Here is a 23569-nt window from a genome sequence, read left to right on the forward strand (position 1 = left end):
GTATCAGTGTTGGAGCAGTAATTCTTTCATGTCACCTGTATGGCTGAGGTGTTGACATCAAACTTTTTGAAAATGGCAAACGCTTCTTCAAAGAGCTCATTGCTGATGGCTATATTAGCGATGTCTGGAGCATCGTAGTTGTCTAGCCTGTTGATGTACTCCATCACACGAGTGCGGTCCGCCTTGATGGCTGTCAAAATCAGCAGGTTCTGGAGATTTCTGGGAAACAGAGAGTTTATTAAAAATATGACAAGTACTGTGACTGAATTATTACAATGTCTGACAAGCTGTGAGTCTGCTGTACCTGTGCTCACTGAAGACAGAGTTATCCAGTACGATCTTCTCCAGCAGCTCTATGAGCTCATTGGGCAGGTCTGCAGTCATGAAGGCCTTGACTGTGACTGACACCTCTTCCGGGTCCTGGGTCTCTGACAGTGCTGTCTGCACCACCTGAGAGGAGACAGAAATAAACACTGAAAAATACCCACTCCTTCACAGCCTGCATCACTTCAGGAGCAGAAATGGATGACACCTAACCTGGTCGATGAGTTGTCTTCTGAAGGGGTTGTTCTCTTCCAACACATTTGCCCAAAGCTCTGGATCTTTCCGCCGCACCAGATATCGAGCCTCACTCTTAAATAACGAGTTCTCATTGCACACCTGAGAAGAATATACACAAAGTGATTAAAGATTTATCCTTGTCAGAATTATGTAAATGATCATCTGAATGCTACACAATGTGATCTACACACTTTGATGAGATCCAGGTCACACTGTCCTCTCTCATAAGCAACACAGGCCAGGTGGGGATCTCTCTTCTCGCAGTATTTTCCGACCACAGCGCTGTCATAGAATGGGTTCTCCTTCAGGAAGCGCTCGGGCGTGTTGTTGCTGTCAATGTAGATTTTGGCCAGGGCATTGTGGGTTGCCGGCTCCTCGCATCCTTCATGGATACGGGACTCCAGCCATGGCAACAGAAGTTTTAACCTGAGAAGAAAATGGAGAAACATAACAGCTTCACTAAATCACATAATATGTAGCATTTAGAAGAATCTTTAAACTCATATGCATCATTATTTGATAAAGAATGCTCTCTAACTATTGCTCCTAGTGAAAGCCTGAATTACATCTCTTACTGTAGTTACTGTTACTGTTGTAAATGCACAGACACAACACTAGATGGCGGTGTTGCACATTCAGAAGTGAAAGTACCATTTTCACATTCCCTCACATTCACCTTCTGATACAGTGATGCCACAATGAGTTTGCAGTCAAAGTAGCTTCACTGGATGAGGAAGAGCTCATTTGTTGAGCATTATTGAAGCATCTGCATAAAACAGGCCTCCAAGAGCCCCAAGAGAATCAACATTTGAGTCACATGGTGTTCTAAGATGAAAATATTTATTTCAGCTTCAGTAGTGCAGGAACTGCAGAGCGTTCACAGAGCAAAAGACAGACATAAAGGGCTGCATATTTCTTCATATTTACTTATCTGCATATTTCAGTCACCTCTGTTTGTCTTCCACTTTGTGTGTCGGAGCATTTGGTGATTTATGGACATCAGACACTATCATGAATATTTAAATTCAAGGTGGCAGGCAAGGTGTTCTAACTTATTTTTGTGTCGATCCTCCTAAGCGTTATTAAGAAAAAAATAATTTTATTTTTTACTTGTGTGAGTGCCTGAGACCTGTGGTCTTTCTTTTAGCTGGTGTATTCTGTCAAAAATGTCAGGTATGACATATTTCAAACAGACCACAAACGCAGTGTAAGCATATCCTTTATAACCAATCGGGCTGTGGTGAATAGTTTAAAACTTTGAAGCTTTGTTCATAACGTTGATATTGATTCCTAAATCAACATTTGAATGCTGCACTGCCTGTTTTTGCATGTCTATTCATTCTGTTTAAACTTTGTATTTCTGCACAGCTGCAGACAAGGCAAAACTTACCTGCCAGGGCTCCCCAATGAGAGCCCGCAGCAAAGAGTAGACTTAGGGCGTTACACATAGGAGGTGCTAGTGGGAGCAAGACTTACCACCACAGGTCTAAAGACTGGGCCTGCTGCAATGGATCAGCCTGTAGTGAGCAGGTTAGAAAGCCATGGTTTCCTCACACTTGGTGGTGTTAGTAGAAATGATGCAAAGAGCAGTGCTATTATCTGCTGTCCCAAATAGCTGGTTAGCCTTCATGCTAAAATCCAGCTGGATTATAATGCACAAGTAGCAGATCCACTTGCAGCAGGCTATCCTAGCCGGTCTAGTAACAATCTAACAGCACCATAAACTAAAAAAGACCACCTAATTTAATCCAATTAGTCACTTGTTTGTTCATTTTTTAAGGGTGATGACATCATAAAATATGATGCCAGACATTCAAAGCTTCATTCAAAGCTTCATTCGAAAACTTCAGTAGAAGCTTTGAATGTAAAAAATGACACAGACAGAGACAAATGATACCTATACAATAGTAACCAAGCAACAAGTATTAATCAGATGTTGCATCCAGTGAGACAGACAGGAGCACCTAAGCAGGAAGACAAGAAACAGCAGAAGCCATTTATCAACTGGTCTCACCTGTTCCTCTTCTCCACCTCCTCCACCAGCTCATCAGTGGAAAACTGCCCTCTGACCACCATGATCAGGTTCTTAATGACATCCTCGGAGCAGTCGACATCCAACAGTCCACCTATCACCACCGGTAAACGACTGGGGTTCACCTGAAAACAAGTGCAACAAATTGTAAATAAAGATGTCAACATGCAGCTCAAACGGAGTAAATGGTAACCGGATATATGATCTTACTTTCTGTACGTAGATTTCAATGTATTTCTGTAGATTGTTGCGGTAGAGGTAGAGGACCAGGTCATGGACGAAGTCAAAGCGATCACACACAATGATAAGAGGAAGCTGGTCTGTTAGCTTGGCCTCCTACGAAGAGACAAAACAAGGTTAATCCGTCATTGAACTGTATGAATTATGGTTAATAAAGTATTTCACAAAATCACTGCTGAATGATAAAAATCAATAATTTACAGAGAATCATTTTACCTTCAGGAAGTTTTTAACCCTCTCCGGGTCATAGCAGTTGCTCTCTCTGCAGATTCTCTCCACTTCTTTGATCTGGCCTGTTTTGCAGGCAGCCTGGATGTACTTGAAGTGAACGTCAGGCTCCTGGCTGAAATTCACAATCGACCCGAGGAAGTAAAACAAGCCTTGAAAAGAGATGGCAGGGGAGAAACAACACAAAGGTCAGCTCAATCTATGATGACTTAAAGCCTAAATTTAACATGATCTCCTGCAGTAATCCAGGGGTGCTCAAAGTCTTGATTGAGTGCCAGTTTAGGGAGCCAGCATATGATTGAGGGCTGCAGAGGAAAAGTGCAGCTGTGAGTTGTCCATTGAAATTGCGAATTAGCTGACAACACTAGCATTGATGACAAAATGTAATTCCAGCAACACTTGTAAGGTGCCACTAGTTGCAATGCAGCCAGCAGCTTTCTACAAGTTGTCATTCCTAACCTAGTCTGACTCACCAGATATAGACTTGGGCTATGAGCCTACCACTGGCCAAATATTTAGGCCAGCATTATCCCCCACTTCCGCTATCTGCGTGTTGTTGCTTTCAACGTCCTCTTTGCTATGGAAAACAACAACACCAACCTCCAAGCTAACAACCTACACACTGAAAATGGCACGTTTTGACGAAGATTTGGATCATGCAATGAGAGTAATGCATGCCTGCTTTGTTCTCTCTGTGTTGTAAACGCACGTTGGAAAAGCCCAGACTCCGTCTCGCAGGACTTTTGTGCCCGATGTTCATCCATTTTGTGACACAGCCAGTCGCAGTTGATTTGCTACATCTTTTTACCCTAGCAGCAGCATGCACCAGTGACGCTTACCTCACCAATGTACCAATCTGTTCCACTTCATATGAGCTTCTGTGATATTATTGTATTAACATTCTGCTAGAGCCATATCAGCTGTGGGTTTAACAGGTCCAGTGAGCTCCTCCAGCATCAGAATTCAACAGTATGGCACCGATTTTCAAATTATGTTTGTCTTTTTTATCATTAAAAGCTGAATCACACTGTCAATACTGTATGTGTTTGTTCGGCTTGCTGTTGTCTATGGCATTTTCTTTTGCAAAGAGCCATTTTAATGACAGTTCTCACCTCCCCACATGCAAATGTACCACCAAAACAATCCCCCCAACCCCCCCCCCCCCCCCCCCCCCCCGCCTGGTGTCTTAGCAGTGTATTAAATTTAAGCTATTAAGAGTGAAAGTACTGAAATGGACAACATATGAATAAAATATAATATATATGCATTTCATATCATGGTTGGAGGTCGCACAAAATGTTTCTGAGGGGCCTGCAGGCCACAAATTATGCAACAACATGACTCACACTCATGTGTGTGACACCTACCCTCATAACTCTTGAAGGATTCAAAGAGCTCCACTAACGCCTGAGTCCCCAGCTGCTCATGATACTTGGATGCTACCTGGACACACAGCTGCAGGTTCTGCCTGATATTAGCTGACAACATGGCCCTTAAACACTCCAACGAGTCCTCTACTGATAAAGAGCCAAAGAAGTTCACCAGCCACTGAAAGGAAAAAAAGGATGACAGGGAGGAAGTGAGACATCAGGGTAAGAAGGGAGGAAGGAGAAAGGAAGGGGGATTTGAACAGAATTTTACACATCATCTAAAAGAAGAGTAAAATGCGGCTGCTCCTGAGAGAGCAGTTTTCACAGGCGTGACTGAACATCCACAGGCATACCTCAGGGTTGAGCAGATGTGTGTGCACCACGGCTCGTTTGATGTCATACAGGTCGGTGTAGTGTTCAAGAGCCCGCTGCAGCAGACCTGCCTTCTCGCACAGCTGAGCAACATGGGCACGGTCATAGTGTGTGAACATCTGATTCCCCAGGATTGCATCTGCTACCTAGAAAAGTTCAAACACACATGAAAACACAGAAATTATGCATAATATTACCAAAGGTGAAACTGCTTTTGTAATCAGGGCAGTCATTCTCAGCGTTTACCTGAGGGGCATGTATGAGGTTCATCTCAAGCAGACGAGTCTGTAAATGCCCTTCGGCGGGGCGGTTGTTCTTTAGAGCATCTAACAGGAAAGAGGTGCACTGCTGGATCAGGTTGCCTTCCATGAACACATCTACAATCTGCCAAAGGGCCAGTGGGAAAAAGAGAAATGAAAAGAAAGAGCAAAGAAAGGTAGAATGTTAGATATTTAAATTCCTGCCATCTGTGAACCATTGTTTTGAGTTGGCACACAAGGTAACATTAGAGTCACACAGGCACGGTAGCCAGATGTGCCAGCTTTTCATATTAAACAACATCTGTGGAGGCCTCAAGTTAAAAAAAGGACAAGCATGTTAACTTAGAGAAGTCATCAGCTTCTCTGGTTGAGATTTGGACTGAGCAGAGCAATGATGTGGCTTGAAAAGGAGGAGGGGGTCACTGACTCAGAATTCCTGGCATTGCTGCCACATCTGGAATAACAGAGACGGAGGCTCCCACACTGGGCACTTTGTATGTTTGCGTGCATGTGTGAGGGTAAACGTGCAGATGTACTTTAAAGGGAGGGAGTATAATTGTACGTCTCCAGTGAGTGAGGCAGTCATGTTGATGTGTGCGTTACCTGGTTGATGTTGGCCAGTGGCTCCTCATCCTGAACCAGCATCTGGGCAAACTGCAGTCCCTGGTCTGGATTGACGCGCATCACATTTCTCAGCAAAAACACCCAGTCTGGGGTGTAGCCCACCTACAAAAGTACCATTGATAAACCAGAAAAAATGCAATTCTCAGTTCAGTAATGATGAATTCATAAAGAGACATCTAGTATTATGATCTGTACTCAATGACATTCTGATAATGCATAGGTAAATAAGGAAATGGAGCAATGAAGTCATCCATACTCGCTGATTACCTTTTTAGCATACAGCACTATCTTCTGGAACTGACCAGTCTCAGCGAAGCACTGGATGACCTTGTTGGGGACGTTAGCCCTGAGGTACACACTGAGAGCGAGGGTGGGGTCAGAGGCCTTCACCAGGTCCCCCAGCTCCTCTGAGCACTCCAGCTGTAACACATAGACAATCACAGTTACTAACAGTTAAAGGTATACTATGCAGGATTTTCCTCCTAAAGAATGGATAGACTCATGCAGAAGTTGGTTTATTTATCTACAGAGACCCTGCGACCCAAGTAGAGCTTTGACTCTCTAGCATTGGCCAACTAGGCCTGACCTGACCTGGCCTTGTTCGGGCCAAACCAGGCTGTAATTTCTCAGTATTTTCCCAGGCTTAAATTGGGTCGAGTTCTCTTATCAGGTTTGTGTTGTTATTAATAAAACTGACAGTTCTCTTGCATAAATGCCAGGAGTCTCATTGGGCATCAAGGAGCGCAGCCTGCTCAACCAATCCTGTTGTGCACACAATGTAAACTCGACGACAGGCTACTGGAATAACAGAAAGAAGGGAAAAAGGAAGGCCATGAGGAAACATGTCAGCCCTTATTTTGTGATAAATGTTAAAAATATAATTTTTTTTAAGTATAAATTTGTGTTTTTAATCAGACTCAAGTCCAAAACTGCTGCTGTGGTTCGGCCTCGAGTCAGGCTTGGACATAAACTGTGCAAGTTTATGTAGGGTCAGACGTTACTTTCCAGGCCTGATCAAATCTCTAAGGCAAAGCTTGTTCTAAAACGAGACTTTGCTTGAACTTTTGCTGGTGAGCACTAAAGAAGAGGATGAGGAGCAATGCAGAGTTGGACTGGAGTTGAGCAAGTATCAGCTTTTCCATTACAACAAATGTAACGCTCCTACGATGGTACTTTAGCTTACAGTAGACGTAAAAGTGGTCACGAGGAGTCAAGTTTAACGGTTGGGTTTACAAACAGTTACCGACAATTCCTGCATAGTACACCATTAATGATCGTTGTGTAGATACTACATGATAAATAGACAGCATTTGTAGGTGATGTTGTCTAATCCTCCGGTCCTACCTTGTCCTCCTTCAGCCATTTCTCCAGTAGTTGCTTGCGGCCCTGCTGCAGGACGGGCCTGCACAGCTCCAGAGACTCAAACTTGTTGAGCTGGCCCTGGTCCAGCAGAATACCAAAGTACTGCAACAGTGGAGAGGCCTGACCTGGCTGGGCCGGGACACTCTGAAACTTTCGGATGGTCTCTGCTGTCCGCAGGATGCCCTGAGGGGAGGAAGGATGGAGAAGAATATTTACTACATTCTTTGGATTTTTTTTTCTGTTATATTTTTTACAATGCTGAATAACAGTGGGTGTAACCAGTATCATTTCAAATCATGTCCAGATATGTACTCTACAAATGGTAATCAATCTGTAACAATGTGTGCAAGCACTTTTCCCCAACAGCTGTTTCTGACTTTTTGCCGATACTTCTGGTACATATTAGGATGCGCAAACATGAAAATGTAGCAGTAAACACAAGCGTACCTTGGGTGCTGATGCAGCAACCTTTGCAGCCTCTGAATAACTTCCCTGGGCAAATAGAGTGTTGAACTTCCTGGCAAAAATCTCCTCAGCCCCGGCAAGGTTTGACCGCACGGCCATCCTCAGGGCAAGATCAGGGTTCTGCAGGACATTGGTGGCGTAGTTGACAATGTTTTCCTCCTCGACACACACTGACAACACCTGGAGAGAACAAAATAAACATCAGTTGGAAAAGAAAAAACGCTAGCAGAATATCACTTAAACATTCATCTTTAACATCAAATTATTCTATTAGTTATTATTTATGATATATAAAGCCTGTAAATAAAATAAATAAATAAAATAACTGATTACTCATTGACCGTTTAGCATGTGTTTCTCACCTGTCCCTTCTTGTTGACCCCAATAATTCCTGAGGTGGCTTCATGCGGGGCGGTTACAAAGATGGTCTCTGCACTAATTCGGTTCATGTAGATGCACACTCCAGACTCCAGGTCATACAGGTGAATGTAACCATACTTTGTGATCAAATATATTACACCGTGCTTACTACCAATCTGAGGAGAGTGATCAAAGAGAGAGATTTTAAGCATTCCGGTCACCTTTACTTTAAAGTCTAATAATTAGCAGGGGACTGTTTTTTGTACCTGCATAGCTACAGGAAAGTCTGTCTGGGCCTCTGGAGGGAAGAACACATCCACTGCTTTCTTAGCAAAAGGCTGGTTTCCTGCAGCTGGCTGACCAACTTCAATGATGTGTAACTGGAGGAAGAAAGCCCACATAAAGAAATGACCACAGTAGGCACACAACCACAGTAAAGCAGTAACATGAACACAAAGGAGCTATTCTGTTGACGAACAAGCATGAAGTATAAAGGTTCTTTCCCCTATGATCTTAGCTTGCTACCTTTCTTTGCAAATCAGAGCTCTTTGTTTGAAGACTAAATACACTGTGATAGCATCACAAATGAAATCCTTGTGTACAGTCGAAGGGCCCTCACCTTTCCCCCTGCCTGTGAGCGCACAGCAAAGCAGAAGAGGGTGGACGGTTTGGCATTTCCCTCCACTTTGAACTCCCCGAAGGCAGCGGCGTGGCCCTCGATGGGCTGGGACACTTTCCTGTCAACAGAATACAGCTGCATCGCCCCGACTACACGGTTTTGCTTGAAGAGAAAGAGACAAAACAAGAGCAAATGAAACTGTTGATGTATTTAAGTCATTAACAGTAATATATGAATCAAATGGTTAGGGATCAAAGATGGATGTTAAAGGTTTAAGTTTAGAAATACTCCCACTGGAAATGTCTTAAAGGATCTTAATGGAGCTGTATGCACCATTCAGAGCGCTAATACAGCAGAAAACCACCATCTGCTATGTAAAGATATAGTGGAGTAATGGCGTCCTGGGCAGAGACTAAAGTCACGTTACCTCTATGTGTGTTGTAACCAAAATGTCTCTGTTCTTTATTGTGGTAGACGGTCTGGCTGTGCTTGCATGTGACTTCCTGCGTGTGTATCGCACTGGCTAGCTAACTGCCGCGGCTTGGCACTGCTCTTATTCGGCAGTTCCCGCCGAATTGATTCAGCACCATTAACCACTAGCCACTAGCTCAGCCACATCAGTGTTGAGATGCGTATGCAGACAATGCCACCCCTGACTCTGGATCATATACATACTCTGCATGTCGCATACAGCTCCTTTAACTTCACAATAATATGTAACATACAATATGTGTACATGTATGTGATTTGTTATATAAGAGGTTAATAGGACAGAGATAGTTATCTCTGTCCTATTATCTGGAATCTCTGTTGGTTGCCAACAAACTCATGGTGACAATTAAAGAAAGTCCCTCACGTAACCTTCTGTAAAACCCCCACTTGTCGTTTTTGCACTGATGTTTTTGTGCAGAGAAAACAAATTACACAAACTATTAATTATTGAACTTAAGAGGTGCTGGTGGGTCTATTTTCATACCCTTGAACAGAGCCAAGCAAGCTGTTTCTCTCCATTTCTGTTCTTTATGCTAAGCTAAGCTCCCACCTTCTGGATCCAGCTTCATATTTACCATACACACGAGAGTGGTATCAGTCTACTCATCTAACTCTCTGCAAGAAAACTGCACCCACAGTGAAACTCCAAAACAATAGGAGAGCAGCTGAGTCTCTTCTTCTTCCTCCTCCTTCAGTCTGCGGCCAATAAAATCATTCTCGATTCTGTCATGCCATAAATATTGTTTTAATTACATGCAAAACATCTGTTCTGTCCCTTCCTGCTCTCCATCATCACTTCTACTACTGTGTGTGTCACTGAAGTTGTTTTGTTTTACACATTTTTTGTTACCATTGTCAAACAACCCACGGTGAGTTTTCACAGACAAACTTAGATGGTCATCCACATCAAAATGTACAGCTGGCATTTTATGCATTCATCCTCTCTGGAAAGTTATTTTTAAAGCTCTGTTTCTGAATGCAGACTTAGTGCTAGACTTTTTGTCCTATGCAGCTGTGGATAAGGAATCATAGAGTGATAAATCATGCTAATTCTTGTCAAAGATATTGTTCTGTCATGTGCAGTTGTACTCCATGAAGCATGAGTAAACATGTCCATATGTGTTTACATACCTGTGCAGAAATCCCTATCAGCAGCAGCCACTTCTGTTGTTCATCAGTTCTATAGTTAATGATTTGACATCCCGCCAGACTGGCGTGCCGATCGAATACTTTGGTGGGTTGGGAATCCCCCTCCATGCTCCAGTGATAGACGGCCGTATCCGTCACCAACGCGACAGTGTTTACCGATATCCATTTCCAGAACATGACCTCTTCTGTCATAGTGTGAGCCTTCACCTTACTCTTCATCTCAATGTTGAAGATCTGCAGTGTCTTGGCAGCTGAAGGGAGGTAAGGAAACAGGGAGAGGAAGTGAGAAGATGAGCCCAGAGGGTGAGACTCAGCAGACTCAAAGTGGAGCTGGGTGATGTAACTTCTAATCAAAATCATGATCATTTCACACATTCACTTCAAGGATAACATATTAATTCTATCTTATTTACAACTGGCTACACAATAAACCTTTGTATATCAATTACTTAAATTCTATATCACATCTTAAGCTAAAATAATTTTCTTGTATGTGCTTAAATGTCTAACAAGGTACGGCTGAGGTTGCAGATTCCAATCAAGTGAAACTTCATCTGTGCTAAATGTGTAGGACAACTATGGTGGCTGATGTAAAAAGCAATTAGCCCTTAGGGTTGCAACGGTATGAGATTTTTCCGGAACAATAACAGTCTCAGAAAATATCACCATATTACAGAATTTATAATATTATCAGTCAGAACGATCCTTATAGGAATGAAAATGGAAGGGTTATTGTTGGTTGAACAAACGTTTAATTACTATAACTGAAACTGAAAAGCTGCATTTAATTTCAATATCGTAGATAAACAGATGTGCACGGTATGATAATCGTCAACTTTTATATCACAGTATACCTTGAAACCGACGGTTTATTGCTGCAACCCTACTTGCACTCTCTAGAACAAATGTTAGAAACAGAAACAACATCGCAAGCTCCATGGAAGAGGACCCGCTCTGTATATGGATATAAACTGGCTCATTCTAGGGTAAAAAAACCCACAGTGATCCTTATTTTAAAGTGATTATACACTAAAGAAAACATGCTTATTATACTATTTTCCATTTCTACCATATATCCTCCTAACTCTTACACACTAGACCTTTAAGAATTCATACTAGGCTATTTTCTTTCTAACAAAGGAAAGCTGCATTCAACCTATTTTGTCTTCATTTATCAAAAACAATTTATAACAACGACTGGAAACACGAAACTATTAATGAACATTTCAACTGATATGTAAATTATTTTGTGGATGGTTTAGATAAGAAGCTATTTTGTTGTGTCTGCTACTGTACCTGCCCCTTTTCCCAAACTACATTACCATTAGCCACCCATATATTTTGATTTTAGACGACAGCTTACAACTGCACACAGTAAGGAAATACAAAGAGTAGAGCAACGTCCAGGTCACCCTAACTATTTAATAACATATTTACTTACATATATCTTGTAGTATCTAGCCATATTTAGAGGTTTGTCTTTATCTGTGCAGGTTTTGTGACATTCGTCTCGGAAATTTCTGCTGACACGTCAATGCAATACCATTGAAAGGAATTATCTTTGAGGAGCTTACAGCACAGACAAAGTATATAGAAAAAAATGATGAGGCAAAGTCACTGCTATTCTGAATAATCTGCAGACCTCCATGTGAACATGTTTGAGTGTAACTATTTTGGCACTACACTGAAACTAAACAGGACCATTTTTATTTCGACATAAGAAAACTGAGATTTGTTCCATTAATTATTATGAGTGACACAGACGTAGTTTTTGTAAAGAGGTGTAGGTGTTGAATTTTATTAAAAGTCACTGCTATTCAATGCTGTTAGCCCCACAAACAAAATGCCATCCACCTTCAGTGTAATGAGAGAACAAATAGACAGACACAAATCTCTCAAAACCTGAGTCAATAAAAAACTATCTGCATAGCTAGATACCACAGGAGGACAGAGTATTCTTGTTCCTGTTTGTGTGGTTATGGGTGTTTTATAGACTAAGAAAGCACCACTCTGTGCACAGTAACCTGGCCAAGACTTCCTGCATGCAATTGACCTCTGGCTACAGAAAGCAAACAACAAATTTACAAAGGTCATAGTGACTGACTGACTTAACTTAGAGACATTTTGGCATTTTTGTGCTTCAGAACATTTTTAGTTAGTCCTACATATAAACAGTAATGACCTCCTTTTACCCATAAAGTTACATAGAAACAAACAGGTGAGGTAATGCATGATTCAGGTGACTGTTGTACAAACCGTCGTCAGCACACACAGCTATGATGATACATTAATGGCATCCCTGATCTGCAGCAAGGAAGGATCTGATATGGCTGCCGGCAAACGCTCACACACGGTGCCTTGACTCTTTTCAATGAGTCAAATCTGATGATGCATACCACATACACACTACCAGCATACAGCACGTCATGCTAACACATGTGTGCGTCTCATAAAAGTAGGATATGTGCCGACAGGTTAGGTCGGAGCACGGCTGATACTGAGGCAATATACCGTCAGTAAGAGTCATTTCTAAACACTTGTGTGTGTTTGTTTGATTGATTAGTGGTCAAAATAGCTCTGCATACTTGAGAGGGGGATGTGGGAAGCTTTTATGAGAGAGACATGGCTACTGTATCACCACAACAGAGTGCAGAGCGGGTAGACAGACAGAAAGCAACTCACCGTCTGAGAAAGGACAGAAAGCGAGGGAGAAAAAGCAAAAGTGTCAATCAGGTAAGAACGAGAAGACAAAGATAGACGAGAGGGAAAGGGCAAACAGGGGCATATAATCCTCAGAGGGAAGGAGGGAGGGGAGAGGAGGGGGAGAGAGAGAAGCATTATAGGCAAATCATCCTGATCAGCGTTTGTGTTTGTGCCCTAAGGGCAAGATTCAGTGGCAGGAAATCAATTTGCACAACCAATTTAGTATATTCAGGCAATAGAACTGAGTGCACTCTACATATTTACAGCATTGATGGAGCATTAGTCATTGCATGACCGTGGCGTTCCCACAGCAATACTAGTACACAGCTAAATCTGTTAGAACTAGAGACAAATAAACAGTGCGAACACCATGCAGACTTCATCCTGGGAATTTCAACAACAAAAATAACCTCGGCGCTTGGTATACAGCCACTAATAATACCAGCAAACTGTTTTTCCACAGCATTTCTCATCTAAGAGCCAGTGGAGTGGCCGCCTGAATGTCTCCCCACACATACTCGTACCTTTCAGGGCGATGACCTTGCTGGCGGGGTTCATGATGGCACTGTCGGCAGAGATCGGTCTCCTGATCGGGTTGGTGGGGTCAGACATGTCCACTATCACCACCTGATTCTGCTCGCCCACCTTCTCTCTGATGCAGATGAACTTGTCTGACTCCATGGTCAGATAGCTGAACCCAATGTTGGCTGGGTTCACGCCCATGTTCTGCAACTGGAAATAAAAACAGTAACAATGAGAATCTTTACTATAATTTGGTTATTTAACCAAATCACTGTTTTGCTTTAAAAGCAATATAAGCTTAATAAACTGTTTATAACACACTATGATGTACTTGTACGCAGATAAACACACATTTTGGGGAGTTTATTCATGTGTTTGTTAACAATCATAACTTCTTAAATGAGAAAACATTAATAAATAGTATAAATAAATACAACTACATTATACTACATTAAATTATAAATATGGAGAGTGTTACCTGACAACCTATTATTGAACTGCGAGTCTTAATAGTTGTCAGACCAAAACATGTTAAAGGGACAGTTCACCCCAAAAGAAAAAATACATCTTTGTCCTCTCACGGGTGGTGCTATTTATCACTCTAGATTGTTTTGGTGTGAGTTTTCGAATGTTGGCGATATCGGCTGTAGTGATGTCTGCCTTCTCTCCGATATAATGGAACTAGATGACACCTGGCTTGTGATGCTCCAAGCCCAAAAAAATATATATTTGAAAAAACTTAAAAGCAATGTCTCTTTCCAGGACTCGAGATCCACAGATCCACAGATCTTGTTGTGAGCATTTTTATATAGGTACCATTTACTTTCTACATCCACTAACCCCATCACCGCACAGAAGGAAGCATGCATCTAGTGTTAGCTCATATAGAACCACTTAGCTAGCTCACATTACAGCTCAGCTCAGGAGGACACCCCCAATTGGGGCTCTAGAAAGTCCCTTCTCTATGTCGCCTTTGCATTTTTACACAGAACCAAACGACCATAGCATCATGCCACTCCCTTGTGTGATTACAGACTGCATCCCAGCACTGCAGAATCAAAAGATGCGTGACTGGCGTGGCATGTAACACAGCAGCATTGGCCTCTAGTGTGACATATAACACACGAGTAAGCAGTGCTTTCTAAACAACAATAATGGCATAACATTGCAATAACAATCATTTACTATCAGCTATATGGTGGCTGATCTCATCCTCTGCTTGGAGGGTAAGGAGCTCCTGGACCCCATTGTTTTCCGAATTTGAGGACATGATCAGTTGCTGTTCTTGTTCTTTGAGTTAGCCACAAGCTGCTACTAGCTACTTTTTAAATCTCCTGCAGTGGGTCATACACATAACATGTCATCAAAACGTCACACCCGTGCGGCCAAGGATCTCATCCTGCTGGCTGACATCATTTTGGTGCTGTTACTACCGCAGCTCAGAGGCGAGACAACTCCGTCCCCACATTCCACACTCATACCTTACATACAGAGCAGCAAAGAAGCATAACAGTGCAACATTCCCACCTTGAGCAGGAAATGTAAAACGGGCTGAAGTTTACATCTTGCGCGGTCACGAACACAAGCTTCTCGTCCATGGGTAGATGCACGCTTCCTTCTGCACGCTGACACAGTTGGTGGGCGTAGTTTGTTTAAGCTTAAAAAAATTACTTCCTACATCAAACTGCTCAAAATAAGGACTGTGGATTATGCTGACTAACTGGGTCATGATTTCTGAAAAGAGAAATGTGCTGTTGAGTTTCATATACATGTGTATATTCAATAGAGGGCAAACATCTCTCCGACTGATATCTCCAACTCAGCAACTCACACCTAAACAATCTTTATAAATATCACTAGAGGTAAGAGGAAGGATTTTGTGGTGAACTGTCCCTTTAAATTATTAAAAGCATTGAAGACTTCTCCATTGTAGTGTGCCAATAGTTTTCTACATTTGGACTAAAAGTAAAACTCAGCTAGAAGTAGAATATTCCAACTTCACTGCCTTTAAGGCCTCTGAAGGAGTCACATCTCCATCACGCCAACAGAAAAATAAAATGCAGTGGGAAAACATATATGACATCAGCTGACATTTGCCTTACAGGGGGAAAAAAGCAGCAAGCAGTGGACTTAAACGGTGTTTTGATTAAAATAGCAGCAGGTCTGCTCCAATTTTCCAGGGATACTCTTTAAGGTTGTTTTCCAGACAGGAGGTCTGGTGGTACATGGAGCCAGGGAACAAGCGTGGGCACACAGCGGACAACAGGATGTTAACTCAACAGAGCTTTATTTTACACTCCTGTTATAGCTGCTAATAATCTCCTGAATTTACAGAAGTATTTTGAGAACCAAGTGTGATGACTGATGTTTTTTTATCTGCACAGCCATCTCTACGCACTGCCAGTAGCCATCATCACATCTCAATTACATACTGAAAAAGTAGTGTTACTTTTCCTCAGCAAAGCCTGTGATTAAACCCTGACATTGGACTTAATCGTCTATGTGTGCAGCCAGCTGCGCAGAAGTTTAATTACCATTAGATTATTCAGCCTAAACCTGACATTAAAGAAAATCTCGAATAGTGATCCACTGAAACCGAGAATAAATTTGAATCTTTTTAATAAAGCACCATCAGCAAATCCAATTCATTATTCAGCATATTTACTTTCCTAATGAGATGAAGTCCCGATACGCAACAACACACAAAGACTGAGCTGATGTCAGTTTCTGCTGTGTCAAACCTTAGCAGAACTAACAAACATGTAATACTCCACCCAGGTTAATGGCTGCTGCACAGAGGAATTATTGTGCACATTGTCAAACTAACTGTGAACTGGGAGGACAGACCAAAACACGCTCTCTCCCTCTGATGACTGAACTGACTGAATTATGCAGTCTGAGGCAAGCGGAAAGGAATCCTTACGCTCATCACAAGGACTGTACTATCTCTCAGTTGGCTGGTGGAGCAGGACAACAAATCATGACTGCTGAGCCATTTAAATCATGTCATCTACAAAACAGGAAGGATATCATCAGTCGGGAGTGGATGGAGGGGTCACAAGAGAGGAGCTGTTTTCCAGCAAAAGAAGATCTTAAAGTATTTATATCCAAGAGGCAGCATTTTTAGATTTTCAACTACCCTAGGTAGATAATTTAAAGCTGCACTTATCTGTGGAATATATTATATTAATCACTATGTGTAGCGTGAAAGGAGTTTTTAGTGAGAAACCCACAGAGAATTATCACCCTGCTCTACAGTTTCTCATAGCTCTACGGAACTTTTTAACCGGCCATAGAGCACCACAGAACGCCACAGGAGATCAAACTGTATAACTCCTTCCCCTCTGTAAGGAGGAGAGCTGAAACTAAGGACCCTGACAACAATACTCACCTAAATTAGGTGCATTATACATCAATCAAGATCAATGTATCGCAACACCCGTTGCGTGATCTTATCATTTTCTTTTTCTGTGAACGTCTGCTGTCCAAAATGCCTGAGTCAGAGCGGGCTTAACACAATTCTTGTGGAACACAACTCTTCGAACATCAATTTAAAGCTACGACGATTAGTTGACTGGCAGAAAACTAAAACAATTAAGAGATTATTTTAATAATTGATGAAGCGCTTGAGTGTTTTTTCCAAGCAGAAACACCAAACACTTTGTGCTTAAAGCTTCTAAAATCGCTGCTTTTCTCTAAGTTTTATCAGAAATTTTAATTGCCTATGTTTGGATTTTGAACAAAACAATCTACTTGAAGGCTTCACCTTGTGCTCTGGGAAACTGTGATGACTTTTCATAGACTAAATGATGAAGGCAGATGCTATTAGCACCCAGGTGTCATAGCCAACAATGCTTTTTGCACCCGGGTGTATATATTCCTGGGTGTCCTAGCAATGTATAAATATAAAGTTAACACAAACAGGTCGATTAAGTTATCCTGTTAGAGTTTATGTACACAGTGTGCATTCAGCAGCTTAATGCATCCTAAAACCTGAAAATAATAAGTCAAACAAGTCAAAAATAACCCAACACTGACTCACACAGGACTCAAACTCCAATCGTCTGTGAAGAAGTCCTGTGCTTTTGACCCATTCATCCACCACATCTTGATCCTTCTGTGGACTGTTAATCTCAGAGAATATCCAAGTTTGGCTAGTATTAACTCTAACCATGACCTTTTCGCCCTAATATTAACCGCTTCCGATCTTGACGCGTCAATGTGACAAGTCCTAGCCAATCACTGCACACAGTGGCATCCATAAAAAAAGCCTTGTATGGATAGGTGTATATAGCTGAACAATTGCTGTGTTATTGTTCTTAATTGGGTGAAAACAGATACTCTGAACGAATCAAGAAAACAATTGTCAGATTAATCAATAATGAGGATGATAGTTAGTTGCAGCCCTGCATGTTTTGGTTGTTTTTTATAGGTTTTTGCATACATGAGCCATAGTGAGATGCATATGAATAACAGAAAACAACCCTATTAACAACTCAATATACAATTGGTTTCTGGGTGGAAGATAAAGGCTTCTTAAAAGGGCCACAGAGAAGACCTGAGGGAGGATTGAAGCCATATGCTGCATTTCCTCAAGACTGCCAAAACTATGTCTGGAAGGACACGGGGAGGGGAGGGAAACCACAATAAAGATAGTGGGGGAGAAGATAAGGATGGGAGTGAAAGGAGGAGCTCAAGATACAGCTTAGCATCGTGCTAAAACGAAGGGAGGGTGGGTGTTGGGCGAGAACTAGTGTGAAGGAGAGAAGCCAGAGTGATAAATGTAGCTTTTATTAGTTATGAAGACGGAGGGATGGGAGCTATGTCTGTGCAATGCACTTCCAGTAACGCAGGCCTTTGGCAATCTTCAGCTCAGGGTGGGGCAACTGACTCACCGGAAGAAACCCCCCCTGAACTCCTTAGTAGAACATTCCAGACAAAAATCGCACTTCAACTACAACCTACTGTCTCCAGTGATCCCATAAACTACCTCGAGTGATGCATCTTCGATTCACACTCACACGCCTGTAAGGCCTCTTCCCTCAACAGCTGAGATTAACAAACACAAAAATATCACAATAACAAAAGGCAGCAGAACTTCACTGATGATACAGTGTTGACGGTATTTGGTGAGTCATAGACTGGGTGGACGCATTGCTGAGGCACTGACACGTCGCATCAGCAGCTGAGGGTTTGGGTTCATGAGGAGATTACACAAGCACAATTAAAACTGAGGCATGCAGCAGAAAGACGTGGAAGTATTGCTCCTTCACACTTCCATACACAGGCGGTGGTTAGAGGTAGCCTTTACAGTAGGAGGTATATGTGATAATCAAAATCAAAAGCTGCTATTATCAATTTTCTCTGCTGACAGTGGATCAAATTAATATGTGAATGTGAAAGGGGTCGCTCATAGTAATGAAGTAATTATCACTCTGCAGTTCCCCTCAGCTCTACAAAGTTTTATTGCATCTTACAATTCATTGTTTTGGTTTTCTGGCACAAAACTTTACTATTTTTTGGTTCACTCTCACCGCTCTCATCAGAGTCATTTTCAGCTACAACGAGCAGGAAAAGCTCATATAATCCTGTAAACGTAGCCTGTATAGGAGAATAAACAGCTGACAGACACAGTTAGCAATTAGCTGGTGATGGAGCATTTATCTGTTAAAACAGCCAGATATTTTCCTAAGGAGTTAGTGGAGACCAAACCAGAGCAAAAAATGACTGAGAACACTGGACTTGTGTTCATCAGTGGAGAGAGAAACTTGAGTCCAAATGAATGCTAATGTAGCTAACATGTTTCTTTTAAACTTAAAGGTGATAAAATGTCAGTGCTGTGTTTACACGTTCTCCCCAAGTGGCCAAAAAAATTGTTTAGATCTGAAACAATCTATTAGACGAGCAATATAAAATAGCGATAGATGATAATGAACTAACTAATCTTTCTGAACGATTCTTTTTAAGTGTCCGATATGTACAAGGTCAGCTTGTCAAATGTACGAGTGCTCATGAATCCCTGACTATTTCCATTCGACCACTCAGGAAGCAAGTGGGTAAAATCAGACTCAAGACCCCCACCAGCCAAGACCAATCATGCATTCATGTGCTCCTCGGTTGGTCGTTCTTCTGACTTCGGTGTGTTCATAAGTTTAAGTTTCAATGTGGAAACAACATGGAGGCTACAAAGAATCTGTGTTGTCTTTGTTTTTGTTTTGTGGTTTTGTAATCAGCGCTAGCTGTCAAATGTGCATGTACTCTAACGTAGTGTTACAGGGAAACTCACACCATATTTTGCAAGAAGTATAAGAACTTGTGAGGTTCAAAAGGTTTGATACATCTGCATGAATCAACTGAAAAGAACCAATACTGTGTGGAGAATAAGTCTGCCCATCAAGAATAGAAAATAATTTGAGAATTCAAGAAAAATTGCCCAACAGTCTCAGATTCTTGGATATAAGGATTTGATGCTTTACTTAATTAACATCTTAATTTAAAGATGTTATATTGGGTTGCAGGAAATTAAACTGGACATGTTTCAGTATTTTTTTTGCCATTTTACAGACAAACCAGTTCATCAGTATATCTAGAAAATAATCTGCACATCAATTGTTGATGAAAATTAGCCGTTAGTTGCAGCTTTAAATCCGTTATTGCAGGTTTCACAGTATGTGACTCATTTAGCATTACAGAAAGACACAATGTGCTTATTGTATGTGTGAATGACTGCTCTTTCAATGCATTCATGATTCAGTTTTAGTGACTGAACACAGACGCTCATCCCTACCAGCCACTGCTGCGGTCACAGATGTGTTCTGTTAGACTGTTCTGTCATCCTGCTTCCTATCCTGATGCGATTTGCCGGACTTAAATAGGGGCCTGCCTGCTTACCTCATCTGCCCATCACATCCGTTGACGTGGTGGCATCATTTTATTAGTACAGATAACGGGAGCACACCAGGATGCTGTAAACAGCCGCAGAGCAGCAGGTTGGGCTCTCCTAACTCAACTCGACAGGACAATGTTCAGGCGCTTTAGAGCTGCAGGACATTTTTGCACTTACACAAGCTGCTACAATACGTAGGCCGCTGCACTGACAGCCAGCAGCAGGGCCGCATAAGCTGCAAATGACTCTCACTTAGCACTTTCATAATTCAACACACCAGTCTCTGTCCCTGTCTTCCTTCGTCTTGCCACCAACACAATCCGCACAACTACAGTCAGGAGGCCACAGTGATGTAGCCTACATTTGGCGCCACACATCTAACTAGGGCACCGGTCCATTTGGTCAATTAATGGCACACTTTGACACGCTCATACACAGCCTGGACCATGGATCATAAATCACTGTGAAGTCAACAAGCAAGGAAGACAAAGAGTAATTATGGAGAGACTTTTCCACACAGCTTAGCGTTAATGACATAGCTGTGGAGTGAGAAAATGAATACTGCTGAATCTCTCACTGCTAAAACAATGGCTCTAAGATTCAGGCTTCATCCTCCACGTCTGCATGAATACCAGAGAAGTGTTAAAGAACTGTTTCGAGTGGAATAATCAAGATATTTTGAGCTTTTGCTCTTTTTCTCATGCAGTTCAACAGGCTGGTACCTCATCCCTGAACCCCGAGCCCAGACAGCAGACACGGAGCTGTAAATACCAGGCCAAGAAAAAAAGCTAAACAACTTGAGGCCCAAAGTCCTGGGTTTGCAAATTCCAAGCATTTTTCACTCTGCTGGAGCCACCTAGATTCACAGAGGGATATGACTGGGGCAGAGCCGGGATTTCACGGTAGAGGTGGAACGTAAAGTAGTCTGCTGCTTATCACTGTCTCAAGGCGAGTGTTTCTTAGGAGATGTACAGATTAAGGGAAAGGTATGTGCTGCTAAAAGCAATTTGAACTAATAACCCAGACATTGCCAGGTACTGCACTGCCTTCCATCAGCGAGCAACAGTGTATCAGGCCTGTCAGTGAGGAGAGGAGCCTGGTCGCCTGCAAGCTCTCTTGGCCAGCACAGTTTTTTGGAGGATAAAGGATCTTTGGCTGACGAAAGTGGGGCTACTGGCCAGAGGAAGGGAGCAGAGAGAGAGAGAGAGAGAGAGAGGGGGTGGGGGTGCTTTTTTTCTAGTGAAAGGCCATTTCACTGCCTGCTGTTACCATAACAACAGGCTACAGAGGAGGGGAAGTGGAGGGGTGCGTCACAAACTTTCTCTTTTGGCTGCAAGACACCAAGCACTGGGGCTGCTATGGGACAATGATTATCAAAGACCGAACCAGAGATAAAAATAGGGGGGGACCATAGTAGAAATAGTTCCTCTAAAGGCGACCAAATAACTGGCTGTTTGTTTTTCGTCACAGATTGCAAAAGGGGCATTTTGTTGTTTTTTTTTGTTTTTTTTGCTTCCACCCAGAGCCTGCCAACCAGCAGGGCCTTTGCTACTCTGTCATGTTGATGCTGATCATTTTTGAAGTTGCACAGATGCTCCTCTGGCATGAAACTACCAACAAGTAGAGCAGTGAGGCACATCAAATCAATATTACATTGATGCTGTAATATGAAATTAGATTTCATATGGGGTTTGGGGTTATTGCAATATCAAGATATTGCTCAAATTGTGTGTTTTACTGGCTGTGTTACAGCTTAGTGTTGCAGTTCTCTGAACTTACTGAACTGCTGTAAGTAAGTGAGTGCAAAATAAATGCTTTACTTCAGCTGAAAAGACACTGTCTTATAACACCTCATATTATCATTTCATTATCAATCTATTACAGTGATTTTAGTCAGAGAACATTTGCAGAGACGCACTGACCGGTGTTGTTGTTGTTGTTGAAGGTTACAAAGTAGGAATAGGTTGCTGCAGGACATGACAACAACATGGTAGCCACAAAGCCTGAGTGCAAGAAGTGCCATTCAGGTCTCAGTTACAATGTTACCACCAACAGCTGAGCTCGGTGTCTGCAACATGAAGTGTCAAGGCACCGCAAAGACAGGGATTGAAAATGACAGCGGCGTTTTTCCACTTGAGAGAAAAACTGCGGCGTATCCACACACACTCTCACACACACACTCACACCGGTCCGCATTGGATCTGTATACGATCTGACTGGTCAATTTTTACAAGTCATCATCTGCCCGGCAGGAGAAAACTAGGCCTGTAGCTATATCGAGCACCACCCTGCAGCCCTATTTCAGATTCCATTTAAATGCGACATGTGCCGTTTGTGCGCGGACCTACATGGGCGAGGAGCTGCGCAAAAAGAAAAGAGCCGATGTTAATTTTAGGGCTTTTTCTGCGTCTGCTTACCTGCAGATGTTCCTGAAATCGTATCGGCAGTATCTGAGCCATTTCTGGAGGATTTCTCTTTCTGAAGAATCCGAGAGGAAGGAAAGGGGAAGGGGACAGTAGGAGGAATAGAGGTGATCTTGCTCTGATTGTGCCCTAAACGCCCCCAAAAGTCAAATATGATGGGCAGTAGTAGGTAGTCTGGGTGGCTGGCGTTGGTATCACACGAATCCAGTGACTGCTCCCATTCAGTAGCCCCCCTACACCAGTCCTGAATCAAAAACTCCGCACCTCCGCTAAGAAAACTAGTCCACTTCAACTACTACTGGTGCGTAAACCAGTTCCTCCACGAGCTTTGTGAAGATACGGGGCTGTCCTAAAAATCCAAGCTCAGTTACTGTAAGTGATGACTTATGATGAGCTTCCTGTGCTGTAGATCCTTTTTTCTTCTCAGAGCTGTCAATACAAGCGGTCGGATGTGCAGTTTGTACCCCTCCGCCGCAGCCCCTTCCCCCTTCCTTCCCACCAACTTCGAAATCAGGGCGCGTGACGAGCGCCCCACCTTTGCATGGTTTCTTCAAAATCACACACACATTCATCTTTCCAAAAAGTGTGTTGTTGTGGGGATGACGCATAGCTCTGTACCGGAGAGGACTGCTGACGTTTCAAAGTGTTTCCCAAGGAGCTGAAACTGCATCTTGTGACTTTTCTCATCTTCTCTCATCATTTCCATCATGCCTGCTGAGCAGCAGGTTGTGCACAAGTTAATAAAAATTGCTCTCTCAGAGTAAAACATAATTTCAGTCATGCATCGCACTTAATTTTCTCTTAAACCAAGCTTTCTGTCCTTACACAATGTTACATGCATATGATGCAGAGGCGGAGCTTGTGGGTGGCTTCAGGGGCTCCAGCCCCAAATGTTTCCTCA

The 23569-nt window shown here is 42.4% G+C and overlaps 1 protein-coding gene across 3 annotated transcripts in view; it reads right to left on the reverse strand.

Moving 5' to 3' along the window:
• cltcl1 (clathrin, heavy chain-like 1) overlaps nt 1-23129 on the reverse strand; it is a 36360-nt gene extending 13231 nt beyond the window's left edge. For all 3 annotated transcript variants that reach the window (XM_033619385.2, XM_078170603.1, XM_033619383.2), the window contains exons 1-20: nt 22663-23129; nt 13362-13569; nt 10117-10385; nt 8494-8655; nt 8141-8254; nt 7877-8050; nt 7497-7694; nt 7032-7232; nt 5955-6107; nt 5667-5789; nt 5050-5187; nt 4785-4949; nt 4429-4609; nt 3050-3213; nt 2804-2929; nt 2576-2718; nt 753-987; nt 538-660; nt 305-450; nt 36-219 (exon numbers count right to left, since the gene is read on the reverse strand). In XM_033619385.2, the coding sequence (XP_033475276.1) occupies nt 36-219; nt 305-450; nt 538-660; nt 753-987; nt 2576-2718; nt 2804-2929; nt 3050-3213; nt 4429-4609; nt 4785-4949; nt 5050-5187; nt 5667-5789; nt 5955-6107; nt 7032-7232; nt 7497-7694; nt 7877-8050; nt 8141-8254; nt 8494-8655; nt 10117-10385; nt 13362-13569; nt 22663-22704 (3249 nt within the window). In that variant the 5' untranslated portion in view covers nt 22705-23129. The remainder of the gene's footprint in view (nt 1-35; nt 220-304; nt 451-537; nt 661-752; nt 988-2575; nt 2719-2803; nt 2930-3049; nt 3214-4428; nt 4610-4784; nt 4950-5049; nt 5188-5666; nt 5790-5954; nt 6108-7031; nt 7233-7496; nt 7695-7876; nt 8051-8140; nt 8255-8493; nt 8656-10116; nt 10386-13361; nt 13570-22662) is intronic.
• Nucleotides 23130-23569: the final 440 nt, after the last annotated feature.

Source organism: Epinephelus lanceolatus, chromosome 9, assembly GCF_041903045.1.
Source record: "Epinephelus lanceolatus isolate andai-2023 chromosome 9, ASM4190304v1, whole genome shotgun sequence".
NCBI lineage: Eukaryota > Metazoa > Chordata > Actinopteri > Perciformes > Serranidae > Epinephelus > Epinephelus lanceolatus.